Source organism: Sycon ciliatum, chromosome 1 (assembly GCF_964019385.1).
Source record: "Sycon ciliatum chromosome 1, ocSycCili1.1, whole genome shotgun sequence".
Taxonomy (NCBI): domain Eukaryota; kingdom Metazoa; phylum Porifera; class Calcarea; order Leucosolenida; family Sycettidae; genus Sycon; species Sycon ciliatum.
Genome location: NC_088643.1, coordinates 22556070 through 22579898, shown reverse-complemented (window position 1 = coordinate 22579898; position 23829 = coordinate 22556070). Strand labels below are relative to the sequence as shown.

General features: G+C 47.3%; 1 protein-coding gene across 8 annotated transcripts in view; it reads right to left on the bottom strand.

Annotated features, from left to right (window-relative positions):
* The window catches only part of LOC135818335 (uncharacterized), a 49229-nt gene extending 29225 nt beyond the window's left edge, over positions 1 to 20004 (bottom strand). For 2 of the 8 annotated variants that reach the window (XM_065331695.1, XM_065331703.1), the window contains exons 1-6: positions 19485 to 20003; positions 15626 to 15808; positions 14761 to 14935; positions 7673 to 7812; positions 1643 to 1744; positions 1027 to 1329 (exon numbers count right to left, since the gene is read on the bottom strand). In XM_065331695.1, the coding sequence (XP_065187767.1) occupies positions 1027 to 1329; positions 1643 to 1744; positions 7673 to 7812; positions 14761 to 14935; positions 15626 to 15808; positions 19485 to 19496 (915 nt within the window). In that variant the 5' untranslated portion in view covers positions 19497 to 20003. Of the gene's footprint in view, positions 1 to 1026; positions 1330 to 1642; positions 1745 to 7672; positions 7813 to 14760; positions 14936 to 15625; positions 15809 to 19484 lie in introns of all 8 variants that reach the window. The other 6 variants (XM_065331725.1, XM_065331734.1, XM_065331741.1 and 3 more) reach the window with 6 other exon arrangements.
* Between the last annotated feature and the right edge of the window lie 3825 nt (positions 20005 to 23829).

Here is a 23829-nt window from a genome sequence, read left to right as displayed (position 1 = left end):
CATTCGCAGGAAAATGGAGTAGACAGGGGTAGGAAGCAAACTATGGGAAGAGAGACAAGTGTTAGGGACCTCCTCCCGTACATTCTACAACCTTTTCCAGCTGGCCTGTAATGCTGTATGCACCCCGTACATACTCATATTTTGTTCCATTGGCCTGGGTAGCTACTTGCGTGCCCATATTTGCCATAGCTACCCAGGGCCTTTATCTTGCACTGCTCTCTCAAACTCTCTTTTCTCTCTTTAATAATGTAGTCGTTTAGTTCGTCTGTCTCTCCGTCTCTCTGTCTATAATAAACGTCTTCCCACTACTAGTGCCTGTCCCAAGTTGTTCCTTTGTGTCTGGGATGACGACTCCTTTTTTAACTCAACACAAGCAACCATACCTAGCTACTCAGCGCAATGCTGACTAGTTTGATGCACACATCTGAAGTCGGTGGGAGAGCAATAATACCATAGGATGGGCATTTTACCCACAACGGCAGGGTACTTTCACATGATTCGACTATAGCCAACAGTGAAAAAATGATTACCGTAAAGTCACGGATAAAAGCCGGGTTTGCATACAAGCACATCGCGGATAGAAGCCTGAAAATCAAACGGGTCAAATGCATATAAGCCTGTCGCGCGTTGAAGCCTGGATTCTATGCAAGCGCGGATCGGGTAGGTCAAGAGTGCATGCGCTGTGTACGGTGCATAGTAAAACTGCCGCCATGGTAGTCAGTGGTAGATCTACGCGTGGCAAAAATATCAGTGGTGCATATAAGCATGGTTTGCATACAAGCCTGGTTTGCATTAAAGCCTGATGCAGAAAGCGGCTTATATGCTTATAAGCCCGGCTTTTATCCGCGACTTTACGGTATTCCGGTCTGCATGTAGCAATTGTGGGGTTCTATCATTCCAAGGTTCTACGAGGCGTGCTCAATGCCAACATCCTTAGCTCCCATCTGCCCGGGCTAGCACAGTGTGATTGACTTGGCAAGTATCCCATGCACACTGTACACAGTGAAGAGTGAAAACTGCACTCACGCGATCCACAACGTTCCTCAGTATAGCGTCATCGCCGGCCATGAACGTGATAGTGTAGTCGGCCTTGGACTGGTCCCTACCCGCTCCAGTGTGTGCGCCGCCACGTCTGCCACCTGGCTCGGTGGCTGACCGGCCACCACCGCCGCGTCCATACCCATGGAACACACCGTCCTCGTCCAGCTCTAGTCCAAACGTAGGCACGATGAGCACAGCATCATTGACCTCCTCGATGACGCTGCGTAGCTCGTTGAAGTGCTTGAGCAAGTGTTGCTCCAGGAAGCTTTGTTTCTGCCCAACGATCATCTGTGGAAAACAAGAGGTACAGTCGCAACGCTGTCATGCCACGTAACAGATACAGGAGCATGGAGAGCGACGGTAATGTCGGGAGAGACAGAAAAGCAATTGCCCGGACTGAATTAACCTTGAGAAAATAATGCATTCATCACGGTTCGCAAGTTCATGTACTCATACACGATGCAGCACCCCCCCCCCCCCCAAATAGCTAATACAAGTGAGAACAACGTAACAGTGTTTGGCTCTGAACTCGACTTTGAGTTGCTTCGGAAATCGGAGGTTACTACAAGTACTGAGTGCACGATCGTATTGGACACCGTACCGATTGCACCGGTAGAGACTGGACGAGTCCTTGCACGGCGTCCTTTGCCTTGGCTACTTTGCCTCCTTTCCCAACTATACTCCAGTCATCGGAGAAGATAATCTGCAAGGTGGCACGAAAAGACAGAGGAGCAAGACAAGAGATATTGCTATAGTATGTAGCCCAGTGTATCTGTACAGCCGATCCGCGTGCGCTACTGCTTCACCAGTACAGGACCATCACCCAAGCCAAGAAGTGCACGACGAGGCCTTGAATATGTGCGTATGTTCTGCCACAGTTTAAAGTAACAAGTGTACTTGGGACAGGAAATAATGATCATGTTTGGTTGTCTAGGAGTGGGCATAAAGCATGCAGGAGTATTTAAGATTTTTTTAGAAGATTCCCCCCCCCCCCTTCCCAGAGTCGCAAGAAGGGAGTACAGCTCTATACTGGCCAGTGCACATTGGACTCCTGTGCACATTGGACTCCTGTGCACATTGGACTCCTGTGCACATTGGACTCCTGTGCACATTGGACTCCTGTGCACATTGGACTCCTGTGCACATTGGCGATGTCAAAAGTAGGGGTGAAACGGTTCCATGTTTTTCATGTCCGGGTACCCTAACACCAGCATAGTTTTCCACGGTTCGGGTATCGGTTCCATGTACTCTTTTCTCCAGATACAGAAAAGAGCTAGAGAGCTTGACAGCTCGAACCTTTGGTTTGATTCAACAAAATGTGTTCGTGACAATAATTTTTTTTTGAAAACATGTTTACGAACAAGAGCGAGACATCGGAGAGTCCACGTGCGAAGAAGATAATGACCAGGAGAACCCTTTGGTCCTTGGAAGAGCGGTGATCGTAAGGTAAAATATTGAGTAGACTTGACGCGTACATGCATTTGTAAGAGAACGAGATTTTTCGAGTTTCGGTTCGAAATTTGACGGAACGGGTACCCGATTCTTTTCAGCTGGCGGTTCCAAAACCGGTTCCTTACCCGAACCGTTTCACCCCTAGTCAAAAGGGACAAAAGCAAGCGGTTGACAAGCAAAACAATTTTAAGGTGTGTATGGCTAACAACAACAACTCTACATATATACCGTATTTCCCCGTAAGTTAGTACGTACTAACTTTCGAACTTAGCAGCCACATGAGTACTAACTTTCGGGGATGGTGCTATCAGTCGATGCGCCAAGCCAGCTGAGTGGGTCTTTTTATTTTTTTCGCGCGAAAGTTTATGTGGTGAACTGTGTTGGTAAAGATGAAGATGTCAGCTCTATTTCTTGTGTCTAACCAACCCTGTAGTCGAACTGACGATTCCCGAGTGCGACAAATGTCCTGAAGTCTGCTCCTATTAGCTTGGTATCTAGAAATTTCAACTTGAGTGTCAAGTGAACACTTTGCCAGTTGTAGACAAGGGAATTCTCGCTTCACGATTTTCCTTGTGTGTGGAGATACGTTGGAATGCCGACCCACCACACCCGACATGATGCTTCGGCAGGAATGCAGGTTGGTGCAGATAATTGCCTAATAATATATGTCTAAGCGTGTATACCTTTCCTTTCGTTGCATGCTTGGTTAATCCGACGGCACGAAATTATAGACATTTCAAAATTAACTTGAATATTATTTGATCGTTGTATGTCTTAGTATTCCCTGTCAGTCTGTGCCTTTTGTCGCACTCGCCGACTGTATATGATCTAGCTACATTGGTACATAGTGGACAGTTAGTCATAACTCGTAACATTTTGTCCTTATTCTTTTTATCCATGATTACATTGGCTCGCCATCCGAGTTCATTTATATATTTTTGATAGGGCAATATGTAATGTACACACACACACACACACACACACACACACACACACACACACACACACACACACACACACACACACACACACACACACACACACACACACACACCATGTACCATGTATACGCCCGTCGCAAGAGAAGCACGCAAATCTGCAAATGCACTGGATGTGCACCCAAAGATTTTCTCTTTATAGCAACGATAGCGGATCTGATTCTGATTGAAACAGATCAAGACAAGCGCCAGATAACTGTCTAATCCACACAACTGGCGAAGCCATGTGAATTGACCCCCCAATGCACACACACACACACACACACACACACACACACACACACACACACACACACACACACACACACACACACACACACACACACACACACACACACACACACACACACACACACACACACACACACACACACACACACACACACACACACACACACACACACACACACACACACACACACACACACACACACACACACACTACTACTACTACTACTATAGCATGACTGCCCATTGGGCAATGTCACCCCCGGAGCCCGGAGGGGGCCAGAGTTTGGAGGGCACCGTCATTGGCAGGACTTCTGGTGCCTCGTCAAATCTTGCTGTCGTCGGAAACGCTTCGGGCAATGCATGCAGATCAGCGGCAGTGATTCCCTATCGCCTGCAGCAAGACGTTTTCCACGGTTGCAGTTATGGCGGTTAAAACCAGCCCGGGACTTGAAGCAGCGATTGCAGCGTTGACAATGCTGAAAGCAGCAACTAGCGAGAGACGCCGTCAATGCCGTATCTGCATGATCAGGGAGTGCAGGCTGGCAGCGATGAACTGCAAGCCCACCCTTACTACGGAACCATCGGCAGCAACTGACGCACTGTGCTGAACCACACTGTTGGTGGACGGGAAGTTGGCGCTCAGCCAAACACTTGTGCCGTGCCTTGTCTTGAGGACGAGAGAAAGCCCGGTTGCAAGATGAGCAGAGTACAGATTTCTCTACTGCCCGAGGAGGCTGAAAAACCAGAACCTGCTCTCGCCAAGCTGACCGGTCTTGTGCGCAATCAAACCAGTTTGGAATGGACTTCGTGTCAGTAGCCACAACGTCTCTCCACCTGCGCCTGGGACCGCAGAAGGGGCGCGCAGCCAACAAACGACCAAACAACAGCTGCAATGGGACACGGTCCTCCGACATCCGAGCCACATGACCAAGCCACTCTAAACGACGATGGCGCATCTTAACAGAGAGTGGCACTGGGTCACCCCAGTGACGACGTAACTGCGCAGACGTGATGCGATCGGATTGCTGCTGACTGTGAGGGATGGCTAATATTGTGCGGATGACACACACACCTCAGACCTCAGACATGCCCATCGCGGGAGCGATGATAGCGAACAGCTATGTTTTTTAGACATAGCAACTTGTGCTGGGATTACACCATTCAACAGCTTGCAAGGCTGATGAATTGACCGCCACTATTTTTAGCCTGGTATCCACCACACAGCTGTTTGAAGTGACTTTTTCTGGCCAGTGAATCCCTATTTTTCATTTTTCCATTTTTTTTCTTTTCTTTTTTTCTTTTTTCTACACACACACCACACCACATACTCCGGCATACACTGGCTGTTGGTAACCACCCAGGAGAATGAAAGAAAAGTCAGGAAGAGTCTGAGAAAGAGAAGAAAGACGTGTGTGACCATAATCGTCGGGAATCGAACCCGCAACCGATCGACACACACACACACACACACACACACACACACACACACACACACACACACACACACACACACACACACACACACACATCACACGCACACACCATCACATTACGACAAAATCAAGGCAATGCCGGCGAAGCTCTATAATTTTCTTGTGCCGCATGCTAGGAGCATAATGGCATTTCCCGATAATAGAACTTGGTGTGTATGGGTTCCCATGTTGTGTACTTGGTGTAAACGGGTTCCCATGTCGTGTACTTGGTGTAAACGGGTTCCCATGTTGTGTACTTGGTGTAAACGGGTTCCCATGTTGTGTACTTGGTGTAAACGGGTTCCCATGTTGTGTACTTGGTGTTAACGGGTTCCCATGTTGTGTACTTGGTGTAAACGGGTTCCCATGTTGTGTACTTGGTGTAAACGGGTTCCCATGTTGTGTACTTGGTGTAAACGGGTTCCCATGTTGTGTACTTGTGAAGTACATGTAATATTTGGTTGCTGGCTATCAATTGTGCTGTGAGCATGGCAGAGTGAGGTGTTCCAGCTTTGTTGGTGTTTGCTCTATCTTGTGTTTACGCTCTGCAGAAAGGATCATATGTAGTGCCTGCTCAGCATTACATCCATTGCGTAGCAGCAATGTGCCATCCTTCCGCGACTTGGGTGGAATGACGTGCAAGTGGTGCTCCAGGGTCAACTTCAATTTGCCGAGCACGTATGCCGCTGGCTTGGGGTCAGCAGTTGGGTGCAAAGTCTCTGTATACAAATCGTGCACTGTCGTCAACAATATGGCACCCTTGTCTAGCAATTCACGTGCTGTAGCGGCAATGACTATAATATTGGGAAAATCACTCTCGGCACCTTCCGTGTTGTATTGAGAGATGATGCTTCGCAACTGGTGGTCTGTGCTTGGTGCACTGTCAGCAAGGAGCATGTCAATTTGCTTTTGGTAGCAGCGTCTACAAAATCGACTCTCGTCTGAAATCCTGACGTAGTGCATGCTACGCAACACATGCTCTGCGAGCTGAAAGTTTGGTGGCTTCCACCTGTGTTCTGGTGTGAGCCTCGACTTACATCAAGCACATGTTGCATGGCCCACACACTGCTGGTAATGGGTCGGGCACAGAACCGTTCGCACTGTTCTTTCAGATTGTGCACGCGCAGTTTGTCTGCAGGACAGTGTACGGATGCCGCTGCGTTGCAATCATGTACACTGCATATGCTTTGGCTGACTGGTGGCTTATTTTCTTTCGTTGCTGTGCATACTTGGCGTCGTAGTGCTTTGACGCACTTGCAACAAATGCATTGGTCTGACGTAATGGATGTGCATGTGTGTGGCTTTTGCCAATCTGACCGCATTGAGCCATGTGTAAATCGCTTGTCAGATGGCACTTTAGAGCAAATGCTGCATTCTGGGCCACATGGTCGTCAAGTATGCATGCTTGTGGCATTGCTGGGTCTTCCTGCTGCTGACAACTGTGCACACATGCATGGAAAATATACGTAAAAACACGAGTTAGAAATCACGTCACCAGAGGCATGCCCTTTTTTCGGCCAGAACATAACTTCCGCTCCAATGTCACAAAGACTTACTCTTTCGATATGTCCAGCATAGAAGCAGCGAAATGCCTGGTTAATTCGGTGGCACGAAATTATAGGTCGGGCGACGAAATTTCGACGAAAAAAAGAAAAGAGACAAGAAGACGTATAGCGACACCAACCTACAGAATTTCGTCATTCTTGAAGAACTCATAACAGAAAAAGGTGAAAGGCGACTACTAACTCCGAGAAAGCGTGAGACTGGCAAGCACGTACTTACATGCAAACGATCATATTTTGAGAATGCCTTGAGAAAAGTGCACAAAAAGGTGTATCTGAAAAATAGAACTCCGTGTTCCGACGTGATTTTTCAAATCTGGCGCATCGACTGCTATCTTTCGGGGAGTACTTTTTTATCGGGGGTAAATAACACGCAGCGGGAAGCCTGCGCAACTCTAGTGTCCATGCATATGATGTATATACTGTACGGTGTCTGTACATGTAGGACGGGTACGAACTTACTATCTTTCGGGGGGAACTGTCTTTCGGGGTGATAACCTCGGCAGTGGAAAGTGTATTTTTATAGGGGGTACTAAGTCATTGGGGAGAACTAACTTACGGGGAAATACGGTAGTGCATTTCAAAAGTGTAGATCTCTAGACTTTTTCGAATAATTCAAATTTGGTTTGAGCTTTTGGAGAAATTTCTTCGGAATATTGCTCAGGCAGCTCACGTAATTTTTCTCATATAAATTTCTAAGCGATTAACGATTGGAAAACAAACTCCCATTTTTGGAATTTTTATGCACAAAGCGATCACAGATCTTTTGCGGTATAGATGCTGGCCTAACGGTTTTTTGAAACTAGAGGTCTGGACTTTTGAAATGGACTATAGTCCGAATTCCTCAGCAAATCTTGTGGAGGGCAGGTAACGAGAAATACCAAAAATAGAATATAAATTGACGTTCAGTATTTACCTCAACACGAAACTTCCTTTGGATGTCAACAAGCTGGCGCGGTCGCTTTTGGCGCAGGAATCTTTGTTGGCATGGTAACAACTCTAACTCGACAGAGCCATGGTGACCTACTGCTGGCCGAAAAGCCGTTTTCTGTGGAGCTAGGGTTCATTAAGGACAAACACAAAATACACATGTACACAAGTACATGTACACTCATGCGTACACACGCACGCACATACACGTGCACATACACGCGCACACGCACACACACACACACTCACACACGCTCACACACGCTCACACAGAGAAACACACACACAGAAATACACATACACATACACATACACACACACACCTCAGACCTGCCCATCGCAGAAGCGATGATAGCGAACAGCTATGTTTAGACATAGCAACTTGTGCACACACACACACACACACACACACACACACACACACACACACACACACACACACACGCTCACACAGAAACACACACACACACACACACACAGAACCCCCCCCCCCACACACACACACAGAAACACACACACACGCACACACACACAGACACAGGTACATACCGTATTTGCCGGAGTATAGTTTGTCTGGCAATACCGTGTGGCATACATTTCTGCCACTACAATTGCTCCTACAAGTGTGGTCCCCTCGCAGGCGAGGCATCAAGGCAGAGTGCTTGGGAGAGATGGGCGCTGTGATAGGATTCTACTGTAATATGCTGATGGTCCCTTATGGTAGAGTGCAGTCATAGACCCATATTCCATAAAAAGTAATCATGGGAAAAAGGTTTCAGAGCAGACTCGCTCTCTTCCCATTCACTCTGCAAACTCGAACTCATTTCTCAATCAATTATTTCGTTTCGGCAAAATTGCATACCTGGTAAGGGCAATTTTGCCGAAACGTTGTAATAATTGATTGAGAAATGAGTTTGAGTTTGCAGAGTGAATGGGAAGTAATTATTCATGGGGAAGGAATATGTAACTCGTATACTCTCAGTCTCAGCACTCAAAACACATACTTGTTGTTACGTAAGTAGTTATCAATATTCGTTCATTGTCTCACACAAGGAGAAGAAGAAGACAAGGCAGTGCGAGTATGCGCACAGCCTATCCATGCATTCCTACGGTGTACTATTTATGCGTATACAAATTACGTGTCATAAAGTAGCCATGCTACACTATCCTCCTCCTACCAAAAATTCACGCCCTCGTGAATAGAGAAAGAAAACAGAAACATAAAAAATAAAATAACTCAGACATAGCAAAATCAGTAAACCGAGCAGGCAGTCCAGCATTGCGAGCAAGATGGGCTCTGGTTGACTGCGGGAGCGTAGACGACAGCGGACTATGGTCGCTGTCGAGGGCATGTGGGACATACTGAGGCATCACTGGAGCAGCAGGTACTGGATCCTCCAGCGGCAGGGACGCAGATGGCGACGGCAGGTAAGCGAGTTTCAAGCGGTTGAAATGCAGCGTCTTATGGCGACCATCAACATCGACAACGTAGGACGTTGATCCAAAGACGGACACAATACGAAATGGACCACGCCAAGGGCGGTGGAATTTGCGGTGTTCACCAGGGTGAATGACAGCATCCTTTACGTAAACAAACTGGCCAGCAGCTAATGGCGCACCCTTGGTTCGCCGGTTGTAATGTTCTTCCTGGTGCTCATGGGACAGATCAGCGAGCTCTCGAGCTTGAGCATGTACAACACGCAACGCAAACTGTAAATGGCGAACGTAACTAGTGGATTCAAGAGACGCTGGTTGTGGCAAACCAAACACAACATCTGCCGGCAAACGCAATTCAGTGCCGTACAACAACTTGGCAGGACTGTGACCCGTGGACGCATGGACAGCAGAACGGTACGAAAGCAAGACAAGAGAGAAGGTAGCATCCCACTCAATAGATGTAGGGGTGATGTGCGCACGGAGTAGACCGAGCAAAGTGCGATTGAGCCGCTCTACAAGTCCGTCACCTTCCGGATGGTAGGGAGTAGTACGGGTCTTGTGAATACCCAGCAGACGACATAATTCAGCAAAAAGCTTAGACTCAAACTGCGGACCCTGGTCGGAATGCAGTTGCTCAGGGGATCCAAACCGTGCTATCCAGCCATTGACAACAGCCACAGCGACAGCTTCTGCAGTAACGGATTGGAGTGGAAAAGCTTCTGCCCACCGAGTGAAGTAATCGGCCATAACCAACAGATATCGATTACCACGGGGTGTCTCTGGCAATGGACCGACGATGTCGAGGGCTACGAGCTGAAATGGGTAGCCGGCATACATTGGCTGGAGCGGAGCACGCTGGGCATCAGACTTGAGCCTAATCTGTGCACAAGTGACACAACACGCCACAAACTCCTGAACATCTGATGCCATTCCAAACCAGAAAAAAACGTAGCCGCGCTTGAGCTAATGTTTTATCTACACCAGGATGGTTACAAGACGGAAGAGCATGAACAGCCAGCAAAGCTTTGCGTTGAAGCACAAATGGGACGACAAGACGGGGTGCAGTACCGACATGATCATGATCGGAAAATGGAGGTGATATGTACAGAACGCTGTCAATGAGACTTAGCTGCTCGGCATTCGCCCAGAACAAACGCATGGTACGACTAGTGCCAGAAATTAAATCTTCAGGAGGACGCACAAATTTTCCACTCACTGCATTGTACCATGACAAGACCACTGATAGATCAACATCCACAGCTTGGGAAGCGGCCAACTCAGGTGCGGAGAGACCAGCTAGTACAGGAGTGGCGACATCCACAGACGCCGTTGTGGCAGAGGAACTAGCTTACTCTGGCTGATTTGCGGGAGTCTCGAGATGGGAGGGTTGCACCTCCGGCAACAAGGAACGCGACAGACCATCTGCATTCAAGTGCTGCCGACCCGGCCGGTGAACAGTAGTGAAGGTGTACTCAGCGAGTTGCTCCACCCATCGAGCTTTTCGACCGCGTGGTTCCTTCACGGACATCAGTGCGGTGAGGGCAGTGTTGTCTGTGCGAGCAATAAAATTCCGGCCAAGCAAATAGTGCCGGAACTGATTCGCGAAATGGACAAGGGCAAGCGTTTCCCGGTCTGAGGCATCATAATTCCTCTCTGCCTTCGTCAAGACCCGGCTGCCGAACGCAATGGGGCGTTCCTCGCCATCTTGCATTTGGCTGAGGACAGCTCCAATGGCCACCTTGCTAGCGTCAGTGTCCAAAATAAAGCCGCCAGACGAAACAGAAAAGTCGGGATACGCCAACACGGGGGCTGTTGTCAGTGACCGTTTCAGAGAGGTGAATGCCGCATCACAACTCTTTGTCCACATAAAGCTGGCATTCTTCCCTGATAGAGCAGTCAGGGGTGCAGAGCGCTGAGCAAAGCCACGGATGAACCGACGGTAGTACCCAGCGTAACCCAGAAACACACGTACATCTCTCACCGACTTCGGTACAGCCCACTGCTCGATAGCTTCAACTTTGGCCGGATCCGGAGCCAATCCGTCAGCCGAAACCTGATGACCGAGGAAGAGCACTTTCCGTTGGAAGAACGAACATTTCTTCAAGTTGAACATCAGTCCAGCAGCACGAACGCGGTCAAACACCGACTTGAGGATCTGGAGCTGTCCAGGCAAGGTAGAACTGGCATTCAGCACATCGTCGAAGAAAACGCGACAGAATGGCTGGGTCGGCACATTGCATAAGCCATGAAGCACCGCTTCCATCACACGCTGGAAAGTTGCCGGACCATTTCGACATCCCATTGGCATCACGGAGAACTCGAACAAACCCAACGGTGTGGTAAAGGCAGTCTTGGCCTTATCTTCCTCGTCCATAGCGATCTGCCAATAACCTGAAGCTAAATCCAGGCAAGTGAACCAGGAACAGCCGGAGAGTGAGTCTAGCATGTCATCAACTCGTGGGATGGGGTACGCATCTGGCTCCGTAACACTGTTCAACTTGCGGTAGTCGATACACAATCGAAGAGATCCGGCGTCCTTCTTTGGAACGAGAACTATGGGTGACGCCCAGGGACTAATAGACTCTGTGATTATACCACGGGCCAACAGATCATCCAGCAAAGCTTGTAAAGCCTGCCGGCGGTGGTAGGGTACACGACGCGTAGGCTGCTTAACTGGCTTTGTCTCACCAGTACTAATACGATGTGGGAAAACATCACAATGACCAAAATCACCCTCCTGCAAGATAAACAAGTCATGATTCTCCCGGAGAATCTCTGTAAGTGTGCTCTTCTCAGGTACTGACAGATGACTCTGAGAGTCAACATATGTACGGATTACCTCGGCACGTTCAGGGGATAGCACAAGCGGTGGCGTATCCGCAACGGACGAAACAGTAGGATCATTATCCTCGACAATGAAGTCCTCGGGTACAGGAGATAACTCGGCAATGTTAACATCTTTAGCAAGAAGCACTGGGTGGTCAGAGTGATTTTCCAACACAACTACCACACGGGACCTGTCAGGTCCAACCGTAACCACACCGGGGGTCACAGACACATCTGGAAACTTTGTCAAGAATGAGTCAAGTGGATCAGCAACACAGTCCACAGTTACAGGTGCCTCTTGCACAGACATGCACGGCACCAACACTACATGGCCGGCAGGCAGAGTTAATGCACGACCAACAGTGACACGAGAAGAGTACGTGCTCAGGTCTTCCTGAGAATTACTATCACTAACACAAGAGTCAGATACTGGCGCCGGGTCCTCCGCAACGGCCGGACTAGGTTCCGATGGACCAAAACTGGTAGCTTTCACTCCTAACGGGACTGACAGGTCTTTAAAAGTTAAGGTTCCTTGAGCAATGTTCAGTAATGCTCCATGGTCAAACAAGAAATCAGATCCCAAGATCATATCACGGCGGATATCAGGGGACACTACAAATGCATGCAAAAATGAGCACCCTCCAATGCAGCATTCGATATCTACAGCACCCAGAACCCGAAGTCCCTCACCATTCACCGCACACAAACGGGGGGCAGCTTGCAAAGGCACATCACCATACGTGGACAATAATGTTTGTTCATGCAACAAAGAAACACATGAACCAGAATCAATTAGTGCAGTTACGCTCTTGCCTTCAACATTGAGGTCTAGGGTCGGGACGACAGATGATACAGCTTCGATTCGCGCCTCATCTGATGGCTCCTCGTGGACGACTGGGAGTTGTCCCACACCACCAGTCGTACTCAGTTTCCCGAGCGCCAAGGGTTGTGTGGGCAATCAACAGCAAAGTGGCCAGGTTGTCCACACCCAAAACAAATCGGCGGTTCATCGCGACCACCACGACCATACGCCCGTCCCCGTCCACGACCACGTCCACTGACACGAGACTGGCCATCGGGACTTGCTCCTGCAGTAACTGGTGTTTGCGGAGCGACAATTATTTCTAAACGGCCGAGTCTCTTTTCAAGATCTGACATTCTTGAATCAAACTTCTCAAGCACTTGGGCCAGTCGATCACGCTCTCCAGCGTCGTACGCACTTGCCTTGGCAACAGAAGCACGGGGTACAGCTGGTGATGGGCCAGGTGGCTGGCTGCGTAACGGCAACGCGGCGCAGGCCGAGCCATCGTAGTCACCAGTTACATGTACAGCCTGAGTGAAGTGAGACTCTACACTGGGCATCCGGCTCTGTTCCCTGGCGTAGATTGCCGAGACCTCAATTGCTTTTTGGACCGCCAATTCAATGCTTGCTGGTCGTGGCGACGACAGAGCCAGGCGCATATCTTTTGTTGGCTGACCATCGATGAAAATCTGCAGCAGCATCGATTCTAGTAACGGGCCCTGTTGGCCTGGATATGCTTTGGCAGCAAGGCGGCGGAGCTCCATGGCATATGCATACTGCGTTTCATGGGCGAGTTTCAGGCGCTGGCGTAAAGCCGCTTCGTGCATTTGGGCCTGCTGTGGTGGCTCCAGGCGACTGCGGAGCGCTTCAACGGCGTCATGAAACGAAACGTCTGCATCAGATAGGAGAATGGTCTCCAGCAGTTCATGGGACGTGCCTACGAGTCTTGTGGGTAATAACAATAGTTTTTGTTCCTCACTGTACCCGTTCAGGTGGCATGCATCGTTAAAATGTTTGAGGTAGGCCGAAAAATCTTCATTTCCAGCACAACCAAATACTTCGGGTAACAGGATTGGTCTCGGTAAGGCTGAGGCACTGGCAGGCTTGTCATACATCTCGAATGACAATGGACTAGGTGACCGTGTCTGCTTTTTCGACTTGCCCATCTTGCGTTCGAGATCAAGTTCAAAATTTAAACAAAATTTAAAATTTAAAAAAAAAATTCTACAAAAAAAAAACCCTTGCATGCAATGCAAACGTCACTCGCGGCCTACCCGCCGGCGCGGCCCGTACCGTGAATCCGTGATGTGTCAAGCTACGTAGTGCGTAGGTCTACCTAGCTAGCTAGCTACACAAGTAGTAAGTACTGCATGTACAATCATGGAGTTACGTCATATGCAGGTGCATGCATGCACAATCTAGTACAGTAGTACTACAACAAGTACAAGACCAAGGCCAGGGCAGCTGTAAGTATGCACGCACACCCACGTCCACGTAGAACTATGTGCAAAAATAATTGTAGTGAAAATTCTAGCCCTTTTTACACCAAACAAAACTGTTACTCATGCACAGCGAACGATCAGTCAAGAAGTAAAGAATGGAAAACGAGACGAAGGATAGAATGACCAATACTAGTAAATTAGAACTTAGTCTGTGGGCTGGTCTCCCGAGTAGCTGGAACTGGTCTCAGACTCTCTGGAACTTGTCGACTCTGCAACTTGTCTCTCCTGCGGAGGCGTCTTCCCAGCCGAGGACAAAACCGACGACTATTTTTCCGCTGCCACCATTGTAACTCGTATACTCTCAGTCTCAGCACTCAAAACACATACTTGTTGTTACGTAAGTAGTTATCAATATTCGTTCATTGTCTCACACAAGGAGAAGAAGAAGACAAGGCAGTGCGAGTATGCGCACAGCCTATCCATGCATTCCTACGGTGTACTATTTATGCGTATACAAATTACGTGTCATAAAGTAGCCATGCTACAAATACACGGCGTGCAGCCTACCTGGCACTGTATGTGGAACAAGGTCGCGTGCAGCAGATCTTGGTTTGGATATGGGCGCCCGGCCACGACCACTGGTACTGACGCCGACTGGCCTCGCTCCACCGATCGGTGCCGATGATGAGCCTCCCTTGCTCTTGCCCTGGAGTTTGCAGGTGATTCGCATGCCACGCATGTCCTGTGTGTGTGCAGCACACATGCGTATGGGTGGCAATAGGCAAGATCAAGACACATAACAAAAGGAGGAGTATAGAGGCACTTGCACATATGTAGACAGACACAATACTCTCCCACAGCAGTGACACAACATTCAAGTCCTTTTTTGCCGCTACTCAGAGTTTTAGTGTTAAAAACAATCATCAGAAAGGTGTTTTTAACACGAAACTATGAGTAACGGCAGAAAAGGACTTGAATGTTGTGTCATTGCTGTGTGATCATTGTATTGCTGGCTCTGTCCACTGGATATAGAGCACTATACGCAGCCTGAGGATCTTAGACACCTGTATATGTAGACAGATAAAATGACACTGAAGCTGCTAACCTCCCCTCACCAATCCAGGTACGGTATCAACACACGCCCATATTCTGAGAGAGAGAGAGAGAGAGAGAGAGAGAGAGAGAGAGAGAGAGAGAGAGAGAGAGAGAGAGAGAGAGCGCGAGAGAGAGAGAGAGAGAGAGAGAGATAGAGAGAGAGAGAGAGAGAGAGAGAGAGATAGAGAGAGAGAGAGAGACGTGTGTACACACAGGTGTGAGTAAGATTGCGTTAGTCCATGTTTCCCGGACATTTCAGATTTCACACAATGGCCTTGACAGCTACTTTCAGTACATGTAGTAACAACCAGACAGGATATCTCAGACAAAACCTCACCTTGCCATTCATGTTCGTCATGGCGCGGTGTGCTTCTGCTGCTGTCTCAAAATTGATGAAGCAGTGATTAGCTGGAGAACTGTCCCGCAGGTTGAGACTAGTAATGGTCCCATAGCTGCCGAATGCTCGCTCCAAGTCATCCTCTGTGACACGCTGATCCAGGGAAGTCACCTTGACGGAGACCTTCACACGGCAATACCGTCAACATCAACAATAACAACAACGTCAACGACGACGGCGCCGGCGCCAGCAGCAGCAACAACAAAAACAGCAGTAGTGGCAGCAATGGCAGCAGCAGCAATTGCAGAACTAGCAGTGATAGTGACAATGATTGTTGAGTTTAGACACTATGTACATCCACTGTTCTTTGTCACTGTCCTAGACCATCCCCTATTCTTGCCGGGAGCAAAACATCGGATCATTCCAGATACATGTTATACCATTGCACATCATATCTCTGTACCCACGGGATAACACGATTCCTTGGAAGGGAATTTTTCTGCGTCCTTGGTTCTCATCCACATTTTCAAGACAGTTGGCATAAAAGTCGAGTAATCGATGTTGAACAGTCGCTGCTTGGTTGACAGTTACACCATAGCTCAGTGCTTAGAGTATCGCTGGCCTCTAGCAAAGGTCCCTGATTCGAGCCCTGGTGCCGTGGTGGGGACAGTCAATTTTTCGGACTTTTTCCCTTTTTGAATCTCTCAAACTTATGAATAGTCTGTATCGGCTATAGAGTGACCGGATATAAGAATGTATCACTCTCTTATTATTGACCCCCACAGAAACTTGTGATCTCTAAGCGGTCAAATATCAGCATATATTGACCGCTTATATTGACCACTTATTATTGACCACTTAGCCCGAGGACTTAGAACTTTTTCCTCAACTTAGAAAAAAATCAGAACTGAAAGAAGAAAAATCTGAAGCCAAGTACTGGGATTTGAACCCAAACTGTCAGATTCTCAGTCAAAGAACTTAGGGAACATACTACAAGAGACAACTGAAAACTTCGGTTTACACAGAAGTAATATCCAATGTAAACGGCATATGTACATACTATTATACTATTACAATAGTATTCCTTTCTTCCTATAGCAAAGCAAAAACAGTTTTAGGTATGCTATGTCGTGATAAATCTATTATTGCCCTCATAATCGGTCAATATATGAAATATAGACCTCGTAAAAGACCTCGGGGGACCTCGGTCTTTTACTCGTTCTATATTTCATATATTGACCTCTTTAATCGTGCAATAATAGATACATATCGGCTACAGTGATATTGGTACGAAATATCAAAAGCAAAACGTATTTTATCCAGTACAAATATCACTATAACCAATATTATCGGATGTAATGATATATCGGATATTATGATGGCAACAAAGAATTAAAACATGCATAACACACTATAATATTATTATTGGCCAAAGTGATAACTTTAAAATACATGTAGCAATAATATCAGTGGCCCTATTTTTTTCTTTCTTCACGTTGCTTATTTTTATAGTGATACATGTGCATGTACATAACAGAATTTTTTTAAGGAAATGCGGGCACTGTCAACTATGCAGCATGCTCATTTGTCAAAACGCCATGCTGGAAGTATTTCCTTGCCTTTCATGTGTCGATCGAAAAAAAGAAAAAAGAAATCGATCGTATCGCATATGGTGATGCATCGGTTATAGTGATAAAATCATGGAAATCAAAAGGGTACGCTATAGCCGATACAGGCTGTATTATTAAATCCTTGAGAATATTGAAGATACTTCATGAGAAGAAAATAGCACATGATTAGACTCAGATAATAATGAGCCAATACTGAGACCCACCAGGACTCGAACCCGGGACCTTGCTTGTCATGAGCAATGCTCTGACCACTGAGCTATGGGATCAGGCTGAAGCTAGAAGGCGCTGACAACTACTAGGTTAAGCCTGGTCCCATAGCTCAGTGGTTAGAGCATTGCTCATGACAAGCAAGGTCCCGGGTTCGAGTCCTGGTGGGTCTGGCTCTTTTTTTCTCTTTTCAGGCAGTTCACTTCCCCGACTGATCCAATATTAAATGTACAAATTAGATGGGACATGTGGATACACTGAAGTGATGAGCAACTGTCCACCTCTGCAACTAGATAATAGCAGCTAATACAGTCAGAAAGTGCGATAGCTAGGCATCTACGAGCAGCTAGCTAGCAACCAAGCTGGATGTCAGATCCTTGAATGCTCTGCAATCCTGGCCTGTTTTTGCATATTAGTACATGTCTGTACTAAAAGAGCTGGTTGTGTTTCCGAACAGTAGTTTACAGTCGTCCGTCTCTAATCCGGCACCTTTTGCAACGGTATTTTCTGACGGATACACAAGGGTGCTGGATTACCAAATCCTGCCCTCCAACCCAGCCCACCTACTTACACCATCACCTAACCATGCATGTTTGTGTCATAGGTCAAAATGCACGGATGTTCTGTGTCAACCCAACTTCCAAGTACACTGTGGAATGCAGAGCATACTAGTACTGGCATGATTATTATATTCTCAACTCTCTGTTACATGCGTAAAAGTGCTCCTTGATCAGTCAGTTTCATGCACGTCATGCACTGACCAGACTGGCGTAGCTGTACACTAGTACGGTACGCGATGTACAACTGCTGGATTATAAAATAGAATTATGTACAGTTTGAGCGATTTGTTGCAGGGAATTGCTGCTGGAGGCGGAATTCAAGTGCCGGATTAAAGCGTAGAAAATGAACTGAAAGAGCGGTTTGTCAGAAAGTGCGCCAGTTTGCAATGGTTCCGGATAAACAAGTGCCGGATTGGAGAGGGCCGACTGTAACCGGTGGCAATGCGGACATGGGACAAGCAAACCTTACTTCACTAGTAGAACTACTAGTACATGTGTAATAGAGTGGTGTCATGCCTATCACATGACCATACAGGACGGCTGTCACGGTTGGTTCCAACCCCAGTCAACCCTTGCATCTATGGGTCACATGATGTCAGCCATGTCGGTTCCACTGTCCACATGCCAGGATCACTTATAGTCTTTCTACACAGTCACATGACCAAGATGTGAAACCACTCTATAACCCCCCATGACCAGTGCATCCGTGCTGATTCCAACCCAGTCAACCCTTGCATCTATGGGTCACATGATGCCGGCCATGTTGGTTCCACTGTCCACATGCCACGATCATTCGTTGTACTTCAATGTCAGGTACATGACAAAGATTTGAAACCACTCTTGCCGTGTAGTAATTCCCATTCAAATTGTTCTTTGCGTGATAGCACTAACGGCGTGTTTGATTGGTTGGATCGGGATCCAGTTTGCATGGTCACTACAGTAAATCCGGACCGAGATCCGGCGACAGATTTGGACCCAGCCAGGTGAGCAGGGTTGACCCGCAGAGCGATGCTTTGGCCAGCAGTGTGCCAGCTCAGCACAATGGTCTATGGCACAGAAGGCATGGCGGCGGAAAGCAATACAATGCATTGCGCACACTGTAACCGTTTCTCTCGTGAGAACTCTCACAGCCAGTCAAAAATCGCATACAGTCAACTTCGCTTATACGACAACCGGCGGGGCATCAGAAAAGTGTCCTTACTCGCGAAGTGTCGTTATACCCAAAGTCTCATTATATGTGTTACAGTTGGATGGGACTTTGCTCTGGGCATGAAAATTCTGTCGTTATTCGCGAATTGTCGTTATATCCGCAGTCGTTATTAGCGAAGTTGACTGTACTCCCGTAGGTCAGCGTTTGATTGGAGCGCATTATTGCAATATAGCCTCAGGACTCACATACTTGATCTGGATTCGACCAAACGAACATAGCCTTTTACTTCCGAAGTAAAAAAAGAGACTTACCGAATCACTCATGGTGCACCGGTAGACCAGGTACTGAGGTAGACTGTACTGCCCCCCGCGTGGCTCCGGAAATGTTTTGTTTCTTTTTTCTGTTTTTTTTTCTGTTTTTCTTTTCGTCCGCGACAAGACCACAGCGCCGCGCTGGTACGGTGTAGATAATCCTTGGTCTGGCGATGCGCTTGAATCTGTCTTGACCTTCTCAGCTCAGCTCAGCTCAGGATGGCTTGTCACGGTTTTTTCTTTTTCTCAGTCCAGCTCAACACACGCCATCAACGTGTGCGCACAACAGCTCCGTAGAGAGAGGGGGAGAGCCAAGATGCTGCAGCGAGTTCAGCCGCTATCACTTGCCGGGACAGCAATACAGGACCCTACAAGCATAGTTTCCTCATTGGCATTCCATTACAAATAGTCGTTGGCAAGCCGCTGCCCACGATCACTGAGGTCAGGCAACCGTCTTCACAGGAATAATGATGTCCTCCGCAACCATCGCTCTTATAACGAGGACCACAACGAAACTCTTTCCATTGGAGCGAGACGAAATGGAAAGTTTGCAGCGGCTGTTACCATGGTTACTGCAGTAACAGAAACGGAGTAGGTACATTCAAGATCACGCCCCGAGAGCCAAGGTCTCTGCAGTCCGAGCGCCTGTAGTGCACCTGTCCAGTGGTTTCGACGCTTTTGACAACAAACAAGAGAAACAAGAGTGAAGAGTCAGCGAGTTCGAGCCATACCAGGGCCGTGCAGTGCACGGGACGCGGTGCATTGACATTGTGCAGCTGATCTGCTGATGTTGCAGCCATGCCCCTGTCTATCCACCTACATGGCTGTCCGAGCTGGCCTTCGTTCGGTCCACGTCGGGTAAAAACTAACTTTCGGCTCGCAACCATCAGATCGGGACAGTCCCTTCGTGGTTTCGAAAGAAGTGGAGAAACACCTAACCATAAACATAACAGCGGCTAGCGCGGCACAGAGTAAGTCGACACTCTCGATCTAGTACTACAGAGTACAGTATGACTAGACTAGGACTCGAGGCTCGGGACATGTCGACACTCCACAGTCATGTCAGTACAAGTCAAGAGTCAAGACTTTCTAGTCAGGACATGCATGATTGTACAAAGTCATTGTACTTTGTAGACTGCTGCACATACCGTCCTGACCTGATAAAGACTTATGAAAGTCACTGATATGAGCCCGAAGCACGACATGAATTTCACTGGCTACCAGGTACATGACTGTACATCTTCGGACGTAGAGTCTACGCGTAGCCATTGAAATTCATACTCATGAATAACAATATAATCTTTATTTCAGGATTACCCAAAGGCTAACGCCTATCTGGGGGATATAATTATGTACATTAGCTTCGAGTGCTATGCCTAGGCTAGGCTCTTAGTAATACCAAGAGTATGCCCCAGTTAGGGGGGTATTAATACTCTTGGTACATGTAATATTAACACTCAGTGACTGGGTATGGCCTCACATGCTCACAGTCACCACACTACATGACATGATTGTACTTCCTATGATTGTGTGGTTGTAAGTTAGTAACAGTAACTACTGGTACTTTAGTACTTGTAGTACTAGTACAGTGGATATACATGTACAGTGGATATACATGTACAGTGGATATCGGTTATAGAGTCATCGGACATAGTGATAAACCGGCTATATTGATACAAAATGAAAATATCAGAAGCAAAACCAGAAAAAGCCAGTCAAATTATCATTATAACCAATATATGAGCCGCAATCAGCGAAAACGACCCTTAGAGGTTTCGTAATTTTTTCAAGAAAAATGTCGATTTGTGACGTTCAACGATTTTTTGATCGCGCTGCGAACAGCGCGACGAGTTCTTCTTGATCTCCTTGGGACCTTGCTTGAATTTATTTGAAGTTAGTTGAAGTGGTGTCGAGTGGCGACTCGAGTGTTCCTTGATCTTGTTGCGATGGCTGCGGACGCCAGAGTTGTTCGCAGAGCACACGCGGCAGTCATTGTGTACAGCTAGCTCGAGCCTGGTGGGGAGTGGATGCTGAAGTAGCCGCTGAAGTTCAGAGTGAGGATGAGACGTTCTTTGGTTCCGACATCGACATCGATGTCGACAGCGAGGCGGAATCGCAGCCGTCATCTCCTGCTGCGTTGCGGCTCAAGGTGGTCGATGACTCGTCAGAGTCGGAAGATGAGGAGTCATCACCTGAGATAAATTCTGAGTCTGGGGCTAGTGACGGCAGCGACGTCGTGTCGTCAGCTGCGCAGGAAGAAATGGAAGACATTGCGGAACGACTCCACGCAGGATGCAGCTGCAAATAAGTCGATCATGTCTCCGCACTGTTCCGCTATTCTTTGTCATTCTAGCTGCTTACTGCGCTATTTCAAAGGTATTCAAGCTGCCTACCCACCTAAAAATGCTGAATATTTATTGTACACATATATCGTATACATACATTGCACCAATTTGGAGTACATCTTGTATATTGGTGTATACACCCGTTTTGAATCGGAATATTGAACTTTTTTTTGGCTGAGGTCCTTCAGTAGATGTGTTTCAACAAATTTCTAACCAAAAAGGAATTTTGAAAAATTTGACTCTAAGGGCTGTTTTCGCTGGTTGAGGCCCATATCGTATATAGCGATAAATCGGCTATAAGGATACAGAATCACAATTTAAAAAAACCTCTTTGTGCAGAACAATTATCGTCTATAGTGATAGCAACACACGAGTGTGAGGCATTGATGTCTCGACTTGGAGCCACATGTGTGTTGTCATAGGGTATTCTGGTCTGGTGCTTCCTGGATGATGCCCTTGGGCCAAGAAGTTCTTCACTCTAGACTGGAGAAGGTGCAGTAGCATCCATCACGTATCAGTACGCTACATTAGCGCGATCGAGTACCCACACGTGTATAATGTGTATGTATGACGCGCGCAGTTGAAAATCGTCTGTAGTGATATACCGGTTATAGTGATAAAATGTGAAAAATCAGAAGGGCACGTTATAACCAATATCTACTGTACACAGAAGCCTTGCTTGGTAGTTTAAAAATGTTTTTCGATTTTGACAGCATGTTTACAAGGCGACTACTACAGCGGCAGCAACGCGACAACGTGAACAATACTGCGGCGGCAACACGACGACATCTACAACACAAAAAAAGAAAATTCTAAATCCTACCAACCCCGAGAGTAACGAGAGTCCGAACCTGGGTTTTCCCAATACGGTGCAAATGGTCGCAAGACCGGGACTCTGCCAACCGGGTTATGGTTGTAGTCAGGAGCACTACGCGTCCTCGCCTTGTAACATGCTGTCAAAATCGAAAAACATAGTACAGTGTAGTTAGTTTCCTACAGTGTGAAAAGCAATTAAACTAAACACACCTACAATGCCTGTGCACTACTGTCTACACTTACAAACTAGAAGTCTACAACTTACATAACAAGACATGGTGTGAGATCAACTTACTAGCTCAACTACTAAATGTGTAGACTTTTAAAACTCCTGTCAATAGTACAGTCAACTTTGCCAAGAGTACATAAACCAGAGTGTGCAACTCGGGATGGTTCCTGTGGGAGCGTAATTCGTGCACTACGTCATTTCTGACGGCATGTACATGGTAAGCCACAGGTACGGTGAAAAGTTGCGTAACCAGTCGCGGTGGTGCAAGTCACTGAGTTTGTCCTGATTTCGGTTTTTTGAGACGGATAGCCTGGAGAATTTACTTGTCGGTGGATGTACACAGTCACACAAAACACCGAAATCCTGAAACTGGACGTCTAAAATCAAGCAAACTTGGCTGATTTCCGGGCTATGAAACATGAAAATTTGAGCTGTACGCAAGTCGCGGCTTGGCTGACCTCATCAGTGGGACGTAGTGCACGAACTGCGCTGTTTCAGATCTGATATGCAGTTGCACACTCTGGTTTATGTACTCTTGACTTCGCTAATAACGACTGCGGATATAACGACAATTCGCGAATAACGACAGAATTTCCATGCCCAGAGCAAAGTCCCATCCCACTGTAATACATAATTATAATGAGACTTCGGGTATAACGACACTTCGCGAATAAGGACACCTTTTTGATGCCCCGCCGAGTGTCGTTATAAGCGAAGTTGACTGTATCGCTGTACATCACGATAGACTAAACTAACGTGGCGCTTGGTCTCTTACACTTACAACCATAGTAGGGTGGCACCGTGCTGTGGAGCTACATAATTACAGTACAGTCTACAGACAGTCATGTAGATCAAATGTCCAGTATCTAACTACCGGCATCCCAGGACACCAACACTTGGCAACGTGCTGATTGCTGTATCCGGGAGTCGTATTGTACTGTGCAGATCTAGTCAT